Source organism: Coffea arabica, chromosome 4c, assembly GCF_036785885.1.
Source record: "Coffea arabica cultivar ET-39 chromosome 4c, Coffea Arabica ET-39 HiFi, whole genome shotgun sequence".
In the NCBI taxonomy this organism is placed as follows: Eukaryota; Viridiplantae; Streptophyta; class Magnoliopsida; order Gentianales; family Rubiaceae; genus Coffea; species Coffea arabica.
In genome coordinates this window covers 34,249,432-34,269,706 of record NC_092316.1, presented here as the reverse complement: position 1 = coordinate 34,269,706, position 20,275 = coordinate 34,249,432, and the positions used below count along the sequence as shown (strand labels likewise).

At 38.5% G+C, this 20,275-nt stretch overlaps 1 protein-coding gene across 2 annotated transcripts; it reads right to left on the bottom strand.

Annotated features, from left to right (window-relative positions):
- Positions 1-12,725: 12,725 nt before the first annotated feature.
- On the bottom strand, positions 12,726-19,008 carry LOC113740067 (protein LONGIFOLIA 1-like). Of its 2 annotated transcripts, XM_072046203.1 has the most exons (6): positions 18,754-19,008; positions 17,971-18,266; positions 17,421-17,473; positions 14,961-17,015; positions 14,717-14,867; positions 12,726-13,829 (listed from the first exon to the last, which is right to left on the bottom strand). In XM_072046203.1, exons 2-6 carry the CDS (start codon positions 18,122-18,124, stop codon positions 12,997-12,999), a joined length of 3,246 nt encoding a protein of 1,081 aa, XP_071902304.1. In that variant the 5' UTR covers positions 18,125-18,266; positions 18,754-19,008; the 3' UTR covers positions 12,726-12,996. The 2 variants fall into 2 exon arrangements, with proteins under 2 accessions (XP_071902304.1, XP_071902303.1); XM_072046202.1 differs by having other exon boundaries at positions 17,971-19,008.
- Positions 19,009-20,275: the final 1,267 nt, after the last annotated feature.

The window sequence follows — 20,275 nt, the reverse complement described above, 5'->3', positions numbered from 1 at the left end:
CCTGATTACAGTCTTGTATCCCATGAATTACTACCTGCATGCGGCGTTGTTTCACCACCAAGTGAAAAAATTTTGTATTCCTGTCACCTAATTGCAACCATTTGACCCTAGACCGCTGCTTCCACAAGGATTCCTCCATACTTAGAGCTCGACTGAGACGAGCCTGGGCCTGTTGTAGACACATCTGAGCTTCATCTGTGCCCCCGTTCTCCATAGCTTGCTCCAGTCATGCCACCTCTGCCTCAGCCTCCCGAATATTGGCAGAAAAATTTCCTACTCTTTCCCTATTCCATGGTTGAATACACTTCCTTAACTGTTGTAACTTCGAGCATAGGACATGCAATGGTGGCCCCGTGCACTCTTGCTCCCAGGACTTCCTCACCACCACCAAGAATTCCTCATGTTCAGTCCAAGCATTTATGAATCGGAAAGACCGGGGTTTACCATCCAAACGAGTTGGCACTGCCATAAGAAGCGGGGCATGATCTGATGGGTGTCGTGCCAAATGTGACACCGCAATCGAATGATGAATATCTGAGCACGCCGTGTTCAACAAAAGCCGGTCTAACCTCTTCCAAATTTTCGCTCGACCATGGCGATTATTTCACCAAGTAAAGGTTGACCCTAAGTAACCCCCATCCAACAACCCCGCAAAACTCATGAACTCGACAAAGTCCCTTGCCTCAGCCACCCTAAAGAGACGCCCCTTTCGCTTTTCCTCAGACTCCAAGATCACATTGAAGTCCCTTACAACAATCCAAGGCTGTTGCTCTGGATTACAACGGAGTATCCCGTCCCAAAGACCCCTTCGTGCCTCCACCGTGGAATCAGCATGCACGGCAGCAGCATCAAACGGAACCAGTAAATGAGGGTGCCAAAACTTCAGGGACAAAACTGATCTCCCTTGCCCATCACGAAACAATTAATAGGAACTTGATAAAAAAAACCCATAACTAACCCGCCGAGTGAAGTTTCATACAATCAAACCCCAATCTAATACGATACTCCTCAGCACGCGACACATGCACATGAGTTTCACATACCACTAAAAGCTGGAGCTTATATGAAACAACTAAATTTTTCAGTCTATGAAAATGAGAGGCCTTAGAGATACCCCTTACATTCCAAAATAACGCATTAATCATCGGAACTAGGGGTGAAGGGATTTTGTGAAGTTTGTACCTTAGACCGGAGCTCCCTATCCGAGGGTAAAATTGCCCGGACTTCTTTGGCTTTGGGCTTAACTTTCGTGAATGTGTCATCCCTCACTCGCAACGGAGGTTTCAAAGAGTGTGACATGGCATACGTATTATCCGTCCACCTTGTTCCTCTCGGGGACAAATTCCTAGCTGCAGTTCGAGCATCACACAGGTCAGCACCATTCGCATCTCCCTCCACAAGAACCACTTCGATGCGAGGCCCATCGTCCCCCTCCTCACTACCTTGTTCGCAAACAACCAGGTCTGTAATTTGCTCCAACTCTGCTGCTGCCGCATTCTGAATTACAGCTCCAACCAGCGTCTCCAGCGTCCCTTGATGGCCTACCACCACTCCTCCCTCTTCCTCACAAGTAGCTTCGCGCTCCACCCCCACTACGATGAACTGCCCACCAGCGCTCCAATCCTCCACCTCCTGGTTAACCAATTGACACCCGTCAAGCTGTCCTACTTGCTGGATAGGAGCCGCAAGTAATGGTGTCAAGCTCTCAGCCAAGCTACTAGCAGCCACGTCCTGAGCTGCTACCTCCATCGGCTGTAGCGACATCCCAGCAGCAGCCTGCTGCCGCACTGAGGGTGTAGCCACCTCTTGTGGGGGGCGCAGGGTCTCCGTAGGAGGATCACAAGAATCTGGCCCTTCTTGGCCATCATAGGCCAGTGGCTTTCCTTTCACCTCTTGAGTTGCTCGATGATCGAGCTGCACTGGAGAAGGATACTGGGCCTCAGGCTGAGCATCCTGGACTGCCATGGCAGGTGCCGTGGGCACCATTTCCTTAGTGACAGCAGCAGCGAGCTGTTCACCTTCGCTGCCGACCACCGTGGGATGTAGCGGCGTTGCATCCCTTGGAAGCAAACCTGGACCCCGCAGCTGGGGGGCCTTGGGATTCCAGATTTGAGGTGGCCCAGGTGCTTGGGAGGTTGTTGGGTGTCCGGATTGTTGCTCCAAACCTCCCTTGGATGTACCGACCTTGCATGCTACCGTTGGGCGACCTAGTTTGTAGCAATAGGAGCAATAATCTGACAGATTTTCGTATTCAACTCGCTGCCAAAAACTAGTTGAACCGTTCTATATCCAGATGTGGCTAGGAAGGTCATCGAGAAGATCAATATCGATGCAAATACATGTGACACTAGGTCGAGACAACAAAGCAGTGGAAGCATCCAGTTTGAGTGGTTCACCGATGAGTTTTGTAATAGAGAACAGAGGTCCTTTACTAAAAATATGGACTGGGAGGTTCGGTAGGCGCAACCACACCGGGACTACGGAGGATTCTCTATCCACAGAGAAAGAATGAGACCATTTGAGGACTCGCATGCCAAAACCCTGGAAAGACCAGTAGCATCTGAGCTAGCAACGATGGAAATCTGCTTCCAGATCAAAGCGGATGAGGACGTGGCGAGGGTCCAGTAGGCCTAGGGAGGCAGGACCCTTGAAACCCACCGTAGCAAAGTCTTTGTGCAAAGCCTCTATGGACGGCCACCCTTGGAAAATTTACCCACCAAAGCAAATTTGAGGGGGGCTGCCAGTGTTTGGATTTCCTCGACTGTGAAGGAAACCGCCGGCTCCCCTCTGTAAGTGTTACGCGGTTTGAGAGGGATAGTGGAAGGATGGATGTTGGGGTTGGATTGGAGGACATATGCGAAGGAAAGCTTGGAGGGAGAGGGGTGCCCTTCATCCGAGGGATGAAGGGCAGCCATGGGTGGAAAGAAAAGAAACCCTAAGAGAGAACCCTCATGAAAGAGAGAACTAGACTACCATATTCACTTTCTTACTTCATATCTTCATCAAATCACTCCAAAATTTACACACAACTTGCAAACCACTTGGTGATCAACCTAAGCTAGGAAAGGAGCTTCATCTCACGATTTTTCTTGAGCTTAAAGTGACCAAAAATTTCTGCCCTAGCCAGCTAACGAGGTAAATGATGATCAACCTCTTGAATCTTGGTTTATATAAGTTGTATTGCACTTGTGAGCTCATAGATTCATATGGGTAGCTTTTTATTGTTCGAAATCTTGTGAGTGGGCTCTATGAAATCTCACAATGATTTGATGAACTAATTTGTTGAGATTTGATGTTATTTATGTTTGATTAGTGCTTAATCTAGTGAAAATAAGTTGTGTTGTGAAAGAAAACTCAAAGGAAGTGAGATGAGCAAAAGTGACGATTCTGCCCCTTTTTTGCCGTGACCCTTGGTGCATTTTTTTGTGGTTCATATGACTTGATTTTGATGTAAATATGTTGTGTGGGTTATGTGGAAAGTTTCCACCAAAACTCATCCAATTTGGTTGCCCAAAAGTTGAGATTTTGAAAATGTAGCAAAACTGGAAACGTAACCAGAGCCTCTCTAGCAGTGATTTTGTTTCAGCCATAACTCTTTGCTCCGACGTTGAAATCGAATACTGTTTGCGGCATTAGAAACTAGACATTCCAGTTTGCCAACGGTATAAAATGTATGCCTTGATTCCACCTGACTGAGCGGTACCAACCGTGTAAATTTTCCTATTCTGTTTCTCATCTGTACTGGAAGCTCTGTTTTGAGCTGCGACTTGATGCTCAAATATGAGCTAGTTGTGGTCAGAATTTTAAAACGATTCCTTCTGAAAAATTGTAACCTTATGAATGTAGTTTCCAAATCCACTAATCACGCTCAATTCCGAGTTAAATTGAGTGAGTTGTGACCGGATTTCAGAGCTGTCTTTGTGAAAGAAAACCCTAATTTTGGACTGATTTATAGCTAATCTTGATTTGGAACTTGTTATTCGAAATCCTTAGTGTTAATCACCTATCAAACACATATTGGATGTTTATTAGACCTTGTCTTCATAAATGAACCATGTTTGAGAAGATTTCATTGGTCAAATGTTTGAAAAAAGAAAACTAAAGTACAAGGCAGATTTGCCTTGGAAATTCTTGTAACTTTAGTGGCTTTGTTAACTAACTTGCCAAACGAATTTTTATATGAAATTTGACAGAGGAATAGCCCTTATATAGTAAAGTAATACTACCAAATTTGATTCCATTCCAAGTCTATTTCAATGCCCAATTGAAGTCCCAAATTTCATGTTTCAAATCTGGAAATTCTTGATCAATGAGGAATTTTTAGCCAATTTTGAGCTGCTATACCTTGGCGCTCAAAACTTCGATTCTTGTTCCGTTTGTTTTGTTTTAAACTTTGATTGTAACTCTAATTTATTTTCAAATTTGAGAGGCTAGTTCACATTTCGTGAATTTTGCCGAATTTCCGAAGTTTGCCAAAAACCAACTCCAAAGCTGTCTTGGGAGTTCAAATTAGAAACTTGAAGCCAAAATTTGAATGCCTTCAATTTGGAATCTTGGAAAAGTGCATTCTAGGAACTTTTAGTACTTTGGAAGTTGTTTGCAACAGTACCAAGTTTTTCAATTTTGGACTTACAGAGAATGAGATACGATTTTTTATAAATTGCTTGTCAAAACTGAAATTTCTGAATTTAAAGGAAATTGAGTTTTTAGAACTCACCTTTTTCCTTCAAGATTGTTTGACCGTTTTACACTTGATTTCAAGATGAAAATCAGATTTTCCTTATATTATTAAAACCCTACTTCAAGTCTCGATCGATGAGAAATTAAGGCTCATTCTAGGATATCTTCTTGCATTGTACATGAGTGCAATCTTCCTTGGTAATTAGGGGTTTTAAGCGATAATGTGTAATAGTTCGTTATTATTTGCTCAGGCGCTAAAGGGGACCTTCAAGAGGAACTCGAAGCCGATGTCTAAACACTTGTTTGAGCACTTACTCACTTGTTTTGAATAGGTGAGTGTTTCATATAGGAGTACGTGATTTGAATAGTTTTATGACATGTTTACCCCATGGTCATTATGTGTTTAACTGTTAAGTGCTACCAATAATTGCTTCTATGAACTTTTCCACCATTTTAAAGTGAGTGTGCATTTTATTGCACTCGACTTACTAAAATGATAAATGTCTTCAAATTAACCATGAACTATTACCGTTTACTGTTTACCGTTAACCGTGATTACTTACCGTTTACCGATTTACTTGATTACCTGTTTACTTGATTATTTGATTATCATAAATTACATGTTCATATGAAATTACCGCATATTTCTTATGTGTTTAAGTGTTAAGTGTTAATGATAATTGCTCATATGAAATCGGCCACCGTTTTAAGGCGAGTGTGTACTTTATCTCACTCGACCTACTAAAATGATAAATTTTTATCGTATACCAATTTACTTGATTACTTGTGCATGTTGTAAGTTCTAAGCTGAACTGGGCCCTACCCTTGGTTACTAACCTACTCGAGCTAGAACTGGGCTCGGTCGAGTAGGTTGGAATCCTGGGACACCGTTTCGGTATATTCTAGTACTACCACTAGAGGGATAAGGTGATGGCCAAAGAAACCAAGGGGACAAGGAGTTATAAGGTAAAGTTGACCGAAATGGTTCCACTAGAATACCGCATCTTTCAGTATGTGTTTATTTCTGTATCATGAAAACTGTTTTATTGTAAATGTGCCAATGTGAAACCTTAAACCATGCTTATATTATGCCCAAATTACTCGTGCAATGATAACTATCTCATGTTAAGGTGCCAAATATGCAACATTAAACCATACATGTGGTATGCTCAAATTATTTGATTTATTAAAACTGCTAGAGTGTCTTGGAACCTCACTAGGCCGTGTAGTTCATTCCACGTTTTTGTTTTCCTTAACAGGGTTCGAGACCAAGAGTACTCGTGAATGGTACTAGATTGTTTTCTTTTGAAGACCTTAAGTCATATTATAGCGGATAGTTGTAGTACATATTCTCTTGGATTGTATTAAGCTTGAAAGCTAACCAATTGTAAGCATGCAATATTGGAGTACTTTAATTATATATTGAAGTTATTTGAAGTATTTCGATCTTTTGAATTGTGGATTGTAGTGAGTCCTGACGAGAGTTGGGCAGGCGTTCCGCAGATACCCTTTGGTTCATTTACAAAATAGAATTCCACATAAAAGAACTGGCAAAACACCTTATGAGTTATGGAAAAATTATAAACCTAATTTGAAATATCTAAAAGTGTAGGGGTGTTTAGCTAAAGTATTATTGCCTGAACCTAAGAAAAGAAAATTAGGTTCTAAAATTTCTGATTATATGTTTGTTGGATATGCTGAACATAGTGCTGCATATAGATTCTTGTTTTAACAAGTGATGCACTTGATTGTAATACAATCATTGAGACAAAAAATGCTGAATTTTTTGGAACATATTTTTCCACTGTTTAATAAAATTTCTCATGCACCTGTTGAAATAAATAGAGAAATAACCTCTAATGAGGAATTGAGAAAGAGTAAATGGCCAAGAAAAGAATTTTCCTATGAAAATGATTTTCAAACCTTTCTTGTTGATAATGATCCTTTAACTTATTTTGATGCTATTTCTTTTTCTGATAGCAAATTTTCGAAAGAAGCAATTAAAACTAAAATTGACTCTATTATGAAAAATAAAAACTTGGATTTTGGTAGATTTACCCCTGGTACAAAACCTATTGGTTGCAAATGGACTTTTAAAAGAAAATATAATCTTGATGGCTCTATTGATAAATACAAAGGTCGTTTAGCAGCTAAGGGATTTTCTCAAAAATAAAATATTGATTATTTTGACACATTTGCACCAGTAATAAGAATTTTCTCTATTCGTGTTTTATTTGCTCTGGCTTCTATTCATAAACTTTTTGTTCATCAAATGGATGTCAAAACAATCTTTTTAAATGGTGATTTAGAAGAAGAAATTTACATGATCCAACCTGAGGAATGTATCATTTCTGGACAAGAAAATAAGGTTTGTAAATTAACTAAATCTCTTTATGGCCTAAAACAAGCTCCTAAATAGTAGCATGAGAAATTTGATCAAGTATTGGTCAAAGATGGATTTTCGTCTATAGAAGTAGATAAATATGTATATGTTAAAATTGTAAATGATCAATATGTGATAATTAGTTTGTATGTGGATGACATGCTTATATTTGGTACTAGTCTAAATATTGTCAATAGTACTAAAGAATTTTTGTTTTCCAATTTTGATATGAAAGATACGAGTGAAGTTAAAATGATATTGGGTGTTAAAATCATAAGGAAAGATGATGGTATAATGTTGTCATAAGAACATTATATAGAGAAACTTCTTAAGAAGTTTGAAAATTATGATATGACACCTGTAAGCACTCCCTATGCTGCTAACACTCAATTAAAAAAATAATGGTGACCCAGTTACTTAATCGAAATATGCTTAGATTATTGGGAGTCTGATGCATTTAATGAATTTTACAAGATCAGATATAGCCTATACTGTATGTAGACTGAGTAGATATACTCATAATCCCAACCGTAAGCATTGATTTGCATTGGTCAGACAAATGAAATATTTGAGAGGTACCATAAATTATGGTATTTTATATAGTGGATTTCCCAATGTACTAGAAGGATACAGTGATGCTAATTGGATCTCTAATTCAAATGATACAAAATCCACTAGTGGTTATATGTTCACCCTTGGTGGTGGTGCAGTATGTGACAGCCCCACCTTCCCCTAAGGCGAACCAAAGGGATTAGCGAACTGCCTGCCCAACTCTCGCCAGGACTAACGATTCAATTCACATCGATCTAAGACGTGCCGGAACATACTAACGCGCGTAAACGAGTCACAATGTCCAAAAAAAAATGAAACCGGAGTCGGCCATGAATAGTAACCGACAAGTCAAAATCCCACCGAACATCAAGCAAATATTTACATGTTGAAATTAAGCATATACAATCCAAAGTGGCATACAAAAGTTATTCCAAAGTGGATACATGTACGGTTTGCCAAATCAAAAGAGAAACGGACCCAAAAATACATTTAGGGTTTCAATCAAGGAGCTATACAAAAGATATGTCCAACTAGCTCAATTCGACAACCAACTATCAAATATCATTCCAAAAGTGTTTATTTCCTGTAAGGAAAACAAAAGGAATAGGGTGAGCTTACGCCCAGTGAGATAATACCACTCAAGCAACCAAGTTCATATAAACATGAGATTTGCATTCTACAAGAAAGTAAGTCATGATCATATTTCAATAAATTGATAAAAGGATACGGACGGCTCTTAAGAGCCCCTTTCCTCGTTTGTATACTTGATCGGATTTCATTGACCCTCCGTCAATGTTTACGAATAACCAACCGTAGGCTCCACTTTACTTCCATTCCGTCCACCTAACATTCCCCTACCGGGCCCGAACTCCAAACACTTGCAATGTGGTATTACTCGAGTATACCGGAATCGAGAATCTCTCATACTACAAGATTCCATATAACAGTCCCCAAGGCTCATTAATTGGCACGACCAAACCCTCGCCGGCTCGATTCAATCAAACCAATGGGGTTGAACTCAATGGTAACAATCATGGTCGTTGGATACTCATCCAAACGACACCAAGTCAAGTACTTTCATTTCATGTAACATTCCAATAACATGATAAACAATGATATAAGGCATATAAGTGAGACTGATAAAGTACACCCTCACTTCAATCAATATCGATGGTGCAGTAAACATTCAACGTATCAAGTTCAAGTATTAAAGCCATATAGTAACACACATGTGAGTAGTACACTCACCAAGTTTGAAAATGATATTTCATACACCTCCGTCAAAGGAGCGTCGTAAACCACCGTCACGCCCTAAAACATGCAAACAAGTACAATGAGACTCGATAACGGGTCATAAACCAATGCCAAATACTACCAAAATAGGGTTCCATAAGCATACATAAGCATTAGAGGAAACCAGAAAAATCCGGAAATGGGGTTAAATGTTAACCCAAAAAAAATAGTTTTTGACATCATTTTGCGGTTTTGGCACCAAAAGCACTACGATTATCGGATGAAGGTACAGGACCACCGTTTCAAAGCTAAGATATAGGGCTACAGTGTTGAAGAAGGTCACTCTGCCCAGTTTCGAGTGTAACCAGGTCAAAAATGCAATATACTACACCAGAACCGGAAAAACAGGTTCACAAAACGCATTCTGGTGCAAACATCCTAAATCAGGCTACCTAAATCCAAATCCAGTAATTCCAAAGCCATCCGAAAGCTAAGATACAGGGATACATTTCATCAGAAGACCTCAACAACCAATTCTGAAGCATTCCCAACCAAATTAACCAATTACAGTCGCAGTTCTCAAGTTCGGGTAGAAACAGGACAGCAAGGGTAATTCCTTCTTTTCACAAGCTACGCTACTCCGATTGACCTGAAATTTTGCAGGCATCTCTAAAATATCATTCCCTACAATTTTCATGTTTTAATCCAAGGCCAATTCGACCTTTAACTATGAGCTACTGTGCCGGGCAGAATGTACAATCATAAAACCCTAACTTTTCAAATTTCTTCCAAAACAGAAATTGCTTGCAATTAACCACTTTTTCCACCTTCTAGATTCCTTAAATACCATTTCCAATCATCATACATGACCACATAATCATATTCATATGAAAATAGAAAAATCACCAATAAGTATAAGACTTCACCAATTCAACCAAAAATCAAGATATAATCCATAAAATTGCATCTTATACTACCACCAATCATGAATTAAGCTTCTTTAGAGGGAGGAGAGGGGTTCTTCACAACTCACCTTAGCAACACAAGAGAGAGAGAGCAACTAGTCACCTTAGCTTTCCAAACAATCTCACCAACACTAAGTGAAGAGGTTTTATGGAACAAAAGCAAGTTTAAGTGGTTGTTTTGATGGATTTGAGCTAAATGGAAGCAAGAACTTGGAGAGTTTTCTTTCTTTCTTTCTTGAAGTTGGCTGGCCAAGATGAAGAGAAAATGGTGAATTTTTGGTAAATTTTTGGATTTATTTGGTCAATTGGTAAAACAATGAATAGTAGTCATAAAGTACCACTAATCATTTGGTGACACTTGTCACTATAATTAATGCATCTCTATCTCTTTGTTTCCTCTCACAACAATCCAACCAGCAACCTCTAATTATCTCTTAGCACCCGATAATTTAAACCCAGTATCCAAAACTTAACATAATTGGCCGAATTTTTCCGAACTTTTCGCCCTAGTGGGTCCCACGTCCAGTATACGCTCTTAATTTCTCAAAAACTATTCGATACTAGAAAAATCATCTAAAAACTATATTTACTCATAAAAATTATCTAGAATTTTTTTCTAATCACGAAAATGCAGAAAACAAGCCATGAAAGATAATAAAACCTAGAAAATGGGAAAATTACGGGTTCTCACACAGTGGCATGGAAGTCAGCTAGACAGACAGTCATTGCTAGGTCAACTATGGAGTCAGAGTTTATAGCTCTGGAGTTGACTGGTTCTGAGGCTGATTGGTTAAGGAATTTCTTAGCCAATATTCTTTCAAATAAGGATCTGTTGCCTCCTGTGCATATACATAGTGATTGTCAAGCGGCTATTGCTATTGCTAAAAATAAATCGTATAATTGTAAAAGCCGACACATGAGATTGAGACATGATGTCATAAAGCAGCTGCTTAGAGATGGAATTATTTCCATTGATTTTGTGAAGTCGAAGCTGAATTTGGCCAATCCTCTAACTAAACCCGTAGGAAGAAAATTGATTCTTCAAATTTCAAAAGAAATGGGATTTCGACCAACAGGTAGTCAATAGAGACAGTAACCCAGCCTATGTGATTGGTGATCCCATGAAGTAGGTTCATATGGGTAATAAAAAGTCAATATTGACTGTAAAGCACTTCAAATTTATGTCTCTCCGAAGACAAGTACTTTGAATAATTGTGAAGATGAATTAAAACTCTTAATGAATTCATATCTCACTATGGAGGTGTATTTAAAGCAATACACACTTGATAAATTCACCTATATGAGAGTGGAGTAGGGCCGCTCCTATAAAATTCATTGGTCAAATCTTTAGACTTCTCATGAATAATCAGGCAGGCGCATTGCCTAAAAGCTCAAAACCGCGTTAACAGCAAATTATGGGTTGCAATGTGATTGATAAAATCTCTATCATACATCAAGAGTCATTGGTTCATAGAAATTTATATTTCACCAATAATTCTGTAGGTCATGCTTTATCAATCTAAGTTCGGTTCATAGTCCAAAAGACACCAAACTAATTACATTTCACCCAAATAAATCTAGCATATTATTTTCTTATCTTTTGTCCAAAATCTTTTGAAATAGGAAGAAGATTGTTGTAAAATTTAAGTATATTTCAAGAGTTTTGTCCCACATCGAAAAATGAGAAGGATTGCTTTCTCTGTCCCACATCGAGAAGTTAGAAGAATTGCAGTCTTTGTCCCACATCGGAAGTGAGAAGGGTTGCACCTCATTCTAAAATCTATAAATAGCATCCATTCCTTCCTCAAAAATTCACCTCGGCAGTTTCAGTTGATACCTTCTTGATAGCTGCTCTGACTCTCTCTCTCTCTCTCTTTCTCTCTCTTTTATTTCTGTCAGTTGATACCTTCCTGACAATTCTGTTCTCATCTTCTCTCTCTGGTCCTTCTAGTTTGCAACAAGAAAGCTTATTTTTCTTGTTCGCAACAAGAAGAAGACTTGTTTAATCCTGGGGAGACATTTCAATTTCATGAAATAGTTTCTTAAGATAGTGCTACGCACGACTCAAGCAAATACTGTTAACATTGTTGTGGCTGTGTTCGGCAACATGGTTAACACCAGTAATACTACTTGTATTAGGCGAAAATCCTTGGATCATAATAACTTCGGGAATATTTTAGTTTGACATAGCTTGTGAGCAGATAACTAACAAACTCAGGTCACTGGTTCGAACCTTGCTGCCAGCAAGTTGCTGAGGGTGGTGAATAGTCTGCGGGGTCCACTCCTTGTGGGACACACCTGAAAAAAAAAAAAAAAAAAGATAACTAACAAACAAAGGCAATCATTATATTCTGATGCCAAATTGGCTATGAAGGTCTTGATATTTGTACAAGTTGAAATTTAGTGTATTGTACATCATTTGGGGGAGCTACCTTTTGTCACACGCAGATAGGTGTGGGGTTTTCAGAACTTATTATGTTGCCCCAACTTATTTGTAGAAATTCATAAGATAATTTACTATAACAATTTGATATTCAGTGTTGAAAGAAATAGATGGATTTTTACGGTTCATTACTTTACTACTATAAGTAGAAGCCATGCTTCAAAGACTTGAAGTGCATTAATAATTTTCTTTGAAATGAAATAAATAAAAACTTTCACTTTGATTTTTCACCATATGATCCATGCACAATGTTTCTTACTTAATATGTGCATTGCTATTATTTGCTCTGTGAATGATACAAATTAAAACCAGCATATATAAATTTGAAAAGAATTCGTTATTAAGTGTGCCTCCATCAAAAAATGATCCCAGCTTCGCTACTTCATCCATGCTGCATCCCGACGAGGTGCAAAACTAGAGAAAAACAATGAAGTAGATCCATACTTGACTGTTGATTTGCACAGAATAATTCTAGAAAGGAAAGCTTGGGGAATCGGCTGATTATGTATCGTTCCAAGAAAGAGTATCGAGTTTCTGGAACAGATTTTCATAACACACTTGCAAGTTACTTCCTATACAAAACAACTGAATTATTGTGTTGAAACAAAAGATCTTGTAATTGACCTTATGGAGAAAGACAGAGAAAAGGATCAGTAGATCAAAGAAATGAGATTTTAAAATTTAAAAAAAAAAAAAAAAAAAAAAAAAAAAGTAAAAGCAAAAAGGTTGGATGTAATACTCTACTTTGCAAACAATTGTCGACGCCCAACTGGTTTGTTTCTCAAAGCAGGTGCCTCACCAATCACAACTTCATCAACTAAATCTTTAAAGATCATGCGCTCAACATCGAGAACCATGCTTGAAACTTCACTGTTGAAAGCTGTCCAATTTTCTGATCGATTCATCACATCCTCCCACAAGATGGTTTTCAATCCATCATCTTCATCCTCTAAGCTGCTCTTTGAGCTTTTACCTTGAAGCAGTTCTACTTCCGAACACAATTCTCTCAGAAGCTTTTGTGCATTCAAAGACTCTCTTGCCAGCTTCAGAGGTCTTAACCATGGATCCGAAGACAGTTCCAGGATTGCTAGTTTTCTGGCAAGAATTTCATTAATGGTATCAAAAATGAGTTTTCTGTGAACTTTTTGTTTTGACCGCAACTGGACAGCCTTTTCTGGAGCACATTCTTTCTTTAAGTAAGTGCTGCTTCCTTTCGTTTGTTCCAATACCAAAAATAGTTTAGGATTGATAGGGGGGCCTGACGGATCAAACTGGAAGTTTGTCAGACTCGAGCCAAGGTCCCTCAGGAGGAGACCAGAGGCTAATAAAATCTCAGAAATGTATCTGTGGTCTGGGTTCGTGTTATCACAAAGAGATGCAATATAATCGATGCGGGCTTCGTCATGGCTAGAGTTGAGTCTTCTAAGTTTCTGAACCAGATTTTCAACGTTTTGCAGTTTCTTCCTGCTAATTTCAGATGCAGGGCAAGGTCCAACAGCATTAGTGGCTAAACTGTCCACCACACTACATTCCTCTGTATTGGGAATTACATTAGTCTCATGAGATTCATCACCTGTAAAACAAACAGAAAGTTACTCCACCTATTTTCACTTTGAGAATATCCAATACATATATAGTGGTGTGTGATGCTCTGTGAAAACATGTCCAGATTTGATGCATGGGTCTTGGTGTCTTTTGTGTAAAGCACCAAGTCATCTAGGTAAAATCACATATTGTTTTGTCAAAGAATTTGATAGACATCAGCACCTCAACATGTTTAAGTTGAGTCCATGTATTATTGATAAAAGTATGAGCTACATAAATTAATATATATATATATATATGTGTGTGTGTGTGTGTGTGTGTGTGTGTGTGTGTCTTGTTCTGGATTTTCATATTAGCAGAAGATTCATAGAAAGGTTAGTCAAAGCAACACTCTCTGACAATCTTTCAAGTCCTACCTACAGTAACCACCAAAATAATTTATTCAAAAAAGTTACCAAAAGGACCAATTGGCATCCATTAAAAATTCCACTTAAAACACGTAACTCTCGAATTCCTCAAAATTAATTAGCATAATTTTCTTCCTGTTCTATTCTTCCAGGTTATTTCACATAACTGCCAAAAATTGATTATACAATTATCACCCTTTTTACTCCAATTTCAAGACAATTCACCTAGGTCTTCACAACTACTAAACAATAGATATCTTACTTGGATCCAAAAAAAAAATAGAGTACATTTCTTTTATGATAATTTTCTGAGAAAACCTTTTTCCAGTGAGATAGAGAGAGGAGCAGCAGAAGAAAAATAAAGAATAAACAGATTCTATTTCCCCCACAGATAAAAACCTACATTCATTTGTCTTTGGTCAGCCAGTCTCTAATTCCAATGGTACATCATAGTAGACAAAGCATGTCTCAACAGTAACTTTGCAACTGTCATAGAGGGCTGTATTACCTCGGAAGGTCTTTGTTATCCTCTTCACGGGTGATGGTGAGTCATCCATATCCATAGCACTGTCAAGAACTGACACAGGGCTAGGATACTCAGGAGCAACTGTAGGATGCTCTGCCAATGGTTCTTCTTCTCTGGCTATGGGCATAGATTTCTGGAATCAACCACAAAAATACATCTATGAAATGAATAATTGCTTATGAATCCATAACATGACAGACAAAACACAAAGTCCAAAAAAACCTACCTTATTAATTAAGTCAGAAGCCAGGTAATGGACAGCCTCCATCGATGGACTATAGCCGCTACTAATCTCAGGAGATCTTTCAGCACTGGTGACTTCCACATCCAACCTTGAATCAGATAAGATACTTCCATCTGATTGAGCTGAAATTTCATTTTCATGGTAGCTCAAATTCCTTGATTCATTAGTGTTCTCACTCAGCTGGTCACCACTTAGTTGTAAATTCATAGACTTTTGCCTGCATCTTCCACCTGGGGAGCTTGATTCTTTTGCTTGCTTATTATTGGGTTGCCTTCTTGTCCTGCTTAAATCCGATGGAGGTATAGGAGGCCTCGACCGCTTCTCCAACTCCTGTCTCTTCTGCTGCATTCTTGGGCTGATGGACCCTGAGCTCTTTAGCGAGCCTGCACTGCTTTCTTTTGGCAACTGTGGAGACTTTACTGATGTCTGTGGAGATTTCAGTACTCTATTGTTGGATTTCATATCTTTGGAATTTCCAGCATTGTCTCGGCTCCCAGACTTAGGAATCTGGTTTTTAGCTGCTCTACTATTAATTGCACTCCTTCTACTGTCAGAAAAGGTACCACCTTGAATTTGTGGGAGACTGGATAAGTCGTCTATGGGTAAGACTGAAGAGGCAGGAATTCCAGATTTTTCAACTAGTTTCGCAGGTTTCATGATGACAATTGGGGACTCAAAGTTCCTTGAAGACATGGTCCCCCTTCTGGTGGAAGTAGAAACAACATCATTTTGCAGCTTTCGCTGACTTCCCGTTCTTGCACTTGTAGAATTCATAAATCTTTGTTCATGGTCCTTTGAAGCAGAAAAGTTTAGAGCCTCCTCTTTCTGAATTTCTAGCAGCCCTTTGGTCTGCATTGCTTCAAGTATCTGTTTAAGAGCTCTGAGATCCTTCCCTGATTGTGAATATTCAAGATCTTTTATCCTCTTCTCAATTTCACTGTAAACTGAAGGAAAGCTGAAAGGGGATTTAGCTGGAGCTTTCATACCCTTACAAGCTGGCTTTTGAGAACTCCAATTCCCATCCATCTGCTTCCATGGTGCTGGTTCAATAGGAAATCTTGAAATGGGTTTCATTATTGAATCAGGATTTTTCCAGCGTGGTGATCTTGGTTCCTTCCACAAGTTTTTTGCAGAATTAGAAACCTGGATTGGTCGACACAGGTCACTAAGTTCTGAAGACCCAGCAGAGGATATAGAATCTGGTAATGCTTCCAAACCCATTAGCTTCGCAACAACACTTGGAGGCCGTGACTGAGTTCCTGATTTTTGCTGCTGACTAGTAACATTGGAATTGGAACTCCCATTTTCCTTCAGAGGAAATTTCAGATATAGGTCAGGTGGCAAATCAGAGTTGAAGTTTCGCATTGAATTTTCTCTACTGTCTAAGGAAAGTCTTGGCAGCTCTTTAAACTTCAGGGAGGATTTTGAATTGTCCTGTGATTCGAAAGGTACATTACGCATCTCCCTTCCATCATAAGAAAACCGAGGAGCCTCTTTTGCTAAGGAAAAGCATGACCCATCTTTTGACTGATATGACGATGACCTTGAAAGTTCTCTTGGTTCATTTGTATACCAAGGTGCTTCACGGAGTTTAGAAAGAACTCTAAGAGATTCCTTAAGATCAACAGGCAAGTCCTGCTTCCCATTGACGCCCTGGCCATAAGAGCCGTCATTGGCTCTAGAAAGCTGTACAGGCCCTGGGGAGTCTCTATGCTTGGCCAGAGAATCTGCTGCCCCATCTCTGCCTACAGTTTTAACAGGCAATCCCTGAGCTTCCCTGTACATGGAGTCCTTGACCACTTCCCGCAGGTCAAGCATTTGGCGACCAAACTGTGGGGATGTATTAGCTTGGCTCATTGCTGGATCCCTCGAAGGTGTTTCAGGGAAAATTATTCGGTCAAAAGGCTCTGTTTGACCAGTCTTATTGTAGTCTAGAGATGAGAACGAAGATGAACGGGAGGAGGAAGAAAATGATGCTCTAGAAGACTCGGTGGAAAGTATTTGCCTCTCCAACACATGCTTGCTTGAATGTTTTTCCTGCAAAAACAAATTTTCTATGATCAGATTATCACAAAAATACCCTCCACGATAGTCCACAAGTCCTACCAAATTTCACTGAGTTGGAAATCAAGTGCTTAAACTGATCAGGGTCATCTTATGGGTTTGTAACAAAGAAAGATGGAATTTAAAGAGCATGAATTGAGAAATGTCCTACACACAAGAAGCAAGAATTCAAAGTTTTCATGTTTTTGTGTCCATCAAGCACCTCTGGCATTTTCACGAGAAATGATGAGCATGAAACAGTATGCACAGTCAATAAGTTAGGCTTTGAACTTCAGCACTTGAAAACATAGGAACGTTTTTTTTTTTTTTTAAGTTCTGTCCATTTCTGTCCATTTATCTGGAAGTTGTGAAAAGGAATTTGAATCAAATGGATCTTACCACTGTTGCAGATCTGTTGTAGATAGTACTAGACTCTTTTTCAAAAGTAACACCTGCAGAATTGTTCAATGCAATTAGATTTCAGATGTTCTTTGAGAACTCACAATCATCAAGTGGGCAGCTCATCTACACGCATATGCACGAGTTGACATAGCTATCATTTGTCCAATAAATGAGAACAACTTCTCACAATCTTTTTCACAGAATTTGACCAACCAGACAAGTTTCATAAGTAGAACTACTTGACAGATGCACACCTTAGTAGAAAAGAAATTATCTTAATCAACAAATATCTTGGCCATAGTCAGGTGGTTATTAGCATACACATTAATACACACTAACTAGCAGAAAACAATGGAAGGTAAAACACCTTATTAGAAAAGAAATTATCTTTATTGACAACTATCTTGACCATAGTCAGGTGGTTATTAGCATATACATTAATTCACATTAACTTGCAGAAAGCATTGGAAGGTAAAATCAATGGCTCCCAAACATAATAACAGCAAATAGGCAGCACACAACTGAATTGATCAATAAGAAAGATTACCAGAATGAATCCTTTTTGTGCTGTGCCCAGTGATGCGCCTGGGAGTAATGATATGTTGGCGATCAAAGAGTTGAAAGATCCCTGTCATACATCCTATTTGCTTTTGCAAATCCGGGTTGTCATCAGTCAGTGAATGTAAAAACTTTGTTGCCATTTCCTTCTTTCTGCGCAATTACTGAATTAAGAAGCACTACTACTTTTCTAAGCTTCTAAAGAGTCATCCCTCCAGTACATTTGAACTTCCTACCCAGCCGTAGGTCCTATGGCTCTCCCCGCTAATTTTCCAGTATCACCCTCTATAGAAGGATGAAATTAACAGAAAACTCTTACAATCAGTAACTCTGAAGACCTCACAGCTTCAGATACCTCAATGTATTAGAAGTTAAAAAATCAATATGAGGTAGCGAGGCAACAAACAGATGAACAATGCTATAGTCCTTCCTTCCCTTCAAACAATAGCTGCTGAACTGCTAAACCCCATCCACAAATGAAGCTTCAACTATAGCCCTCAAAACACATAAACTAACACAATCTTTCCAGAAACAAAAGTAAGCACATTCTCAAAATCTTACCAGAGTCCATTTCTGTTTCTAAATTATTATTTACTAGTCAACTATCTTTGAAAACCAGCCGAACTGTACAAATCAAGATCGCAACTTTGTAATAGCAATCAATTCAAGATTCTTTCATTATCCCAAAAATGGAATGTTTCTTCAAGAAAGAAGCAATACAAGAAAGAAAAATCACAGCCCAGATAGCAAAATTAATTCTCCATCGGCATACCTCAAAGAAGGAATCAATCAGCCACAAAAGTGCCCAATTTCATCTACAACTTTGCAAAGCAATGTCCCATGTTGATCAGCTGCATTGACTTGACTTGCAAAGAAAAGCAATCGTTGAGTGCCTATCATTACAGATCCAACAAGAGTTGTTCTAGTTTAATCGTGTTTTAATTCATCCTCCGTTGACATAATAGAACACAGCCCAGAAGACGGTTGTTACTAGTACTTATTAATGATTTCAAGATGTGTACTAAAATGTATTGGCAAAAATGTTAAGCCGGAGGAGACTGGTGGATAGCTATGTTTTCAGAATCGGACCGGATAGCGACTCGGCCGAGGTCAGGGGTCAGGGGTCAATGGGTTCGACCGGGGGTCGATAGGGGTCGAACCGGATGACGTCATAAATAAAAATTATTTTAAAATTAAAATGTTATATATATAATATCTAATAATATATTGATATTAATAAAGGCATATTCATATATATTTGATGTTTCAAATATATTTAACAAGAAAATACAAAGAAATTAGAACAATCAAGTAGCAATTTATATTATTTAATAAATATTAACAAGTTTAGAATTAAAATTATGAATTTAATTGAAAAATAACATCAAATTTTAGGACAATATTTATAAAGTATCAAATATTTGAGGTATATCAATAAGTTTTAACAATTTAGGGGGTCAAAACATAATATTAAAAAGTTTGAATTTTTTTTTTAAAAAAATACTGTTGAACCGGAAAAACCGATTTTTTCCCGGTCAAACCCGGTCAAACCCGGTTTTTGACCGGCTTTGACCGGGTTTTAAATTTCCGGTTTTCTAATGTGACTCGGACCGGCTACCTGGCCGGTTCCCGGTTCAACCGGTTCGACCGGCCGGTCCGGTCCGAGTTTGAAAACAGAGGTGGATAGTAGTAGCATTAAAATTTTAATAGTTTTTTTTTTTCTGTTATCCTCTTGAAAGAATGGAAGGAAGAGAGGCTGGTGGCCGTTCTTACTTTCACACTTCCATGTGGGCTGAGTATATGGGTGGGTCTAAAATTGTCTGCATCGACATGTGATTCTGTCAATAATGGAGAGAAGGTTTTGTGTCTTTTTTTTTTTTTTCCCAGATACAGTAGACAAACGATATTTTTAGAAAAATCTAGAAATTTTTAAAATGTAAGTAAAGAAATTTGATCTCTTAACTAACACTTAATTAAAATTTTAAATTTCTCTTAATGGTCAACTACTCTAACGGTAGTTGATTGGGAGAAGGTTTTGTAATTTGTTGCTTTTTAGCATTTGGTTGCAGTTTTCTGATTTTCTATTTCATTCTTTTACCAATTTTTATTTACCTTTATACACATACATAGTTCCTATTTTCACATAAACAGAAGATGTTTACAAAAGTACTAATTTGAAATGCTTACCTAATCCAAAATAGGTTTGGCCAATGGGAGCCTCCAGGGCACTCAGATAACTATTTTGATATAAGTAAATCTAATTTTAAAAAGTGTCTAAATATATAGGGTGCAAT

Coding starts and splice junctions, on each gene's coding strand:
- LOC113740067 (XM_072046202.1), bottom strand. CDS start 18,124: ATGGCAACAAAGTTTTTACATTCACTGACTGATGACAACCCGGATTTG. Junction 17,016..17,420: donor ACAACAGATCTGCAACAGTG/GTAAGATCCATT, acceptor TTGTTTTTGCAG/GAAAAACATTCAAGCAAGCA. Junction 14,868..14,960: donor CTTCTGACTTAATTAATAAG/GTAGGTTTTTTT, acceptor GGTTGATTCCAG/AAATCTATGCCCATAGCCAG.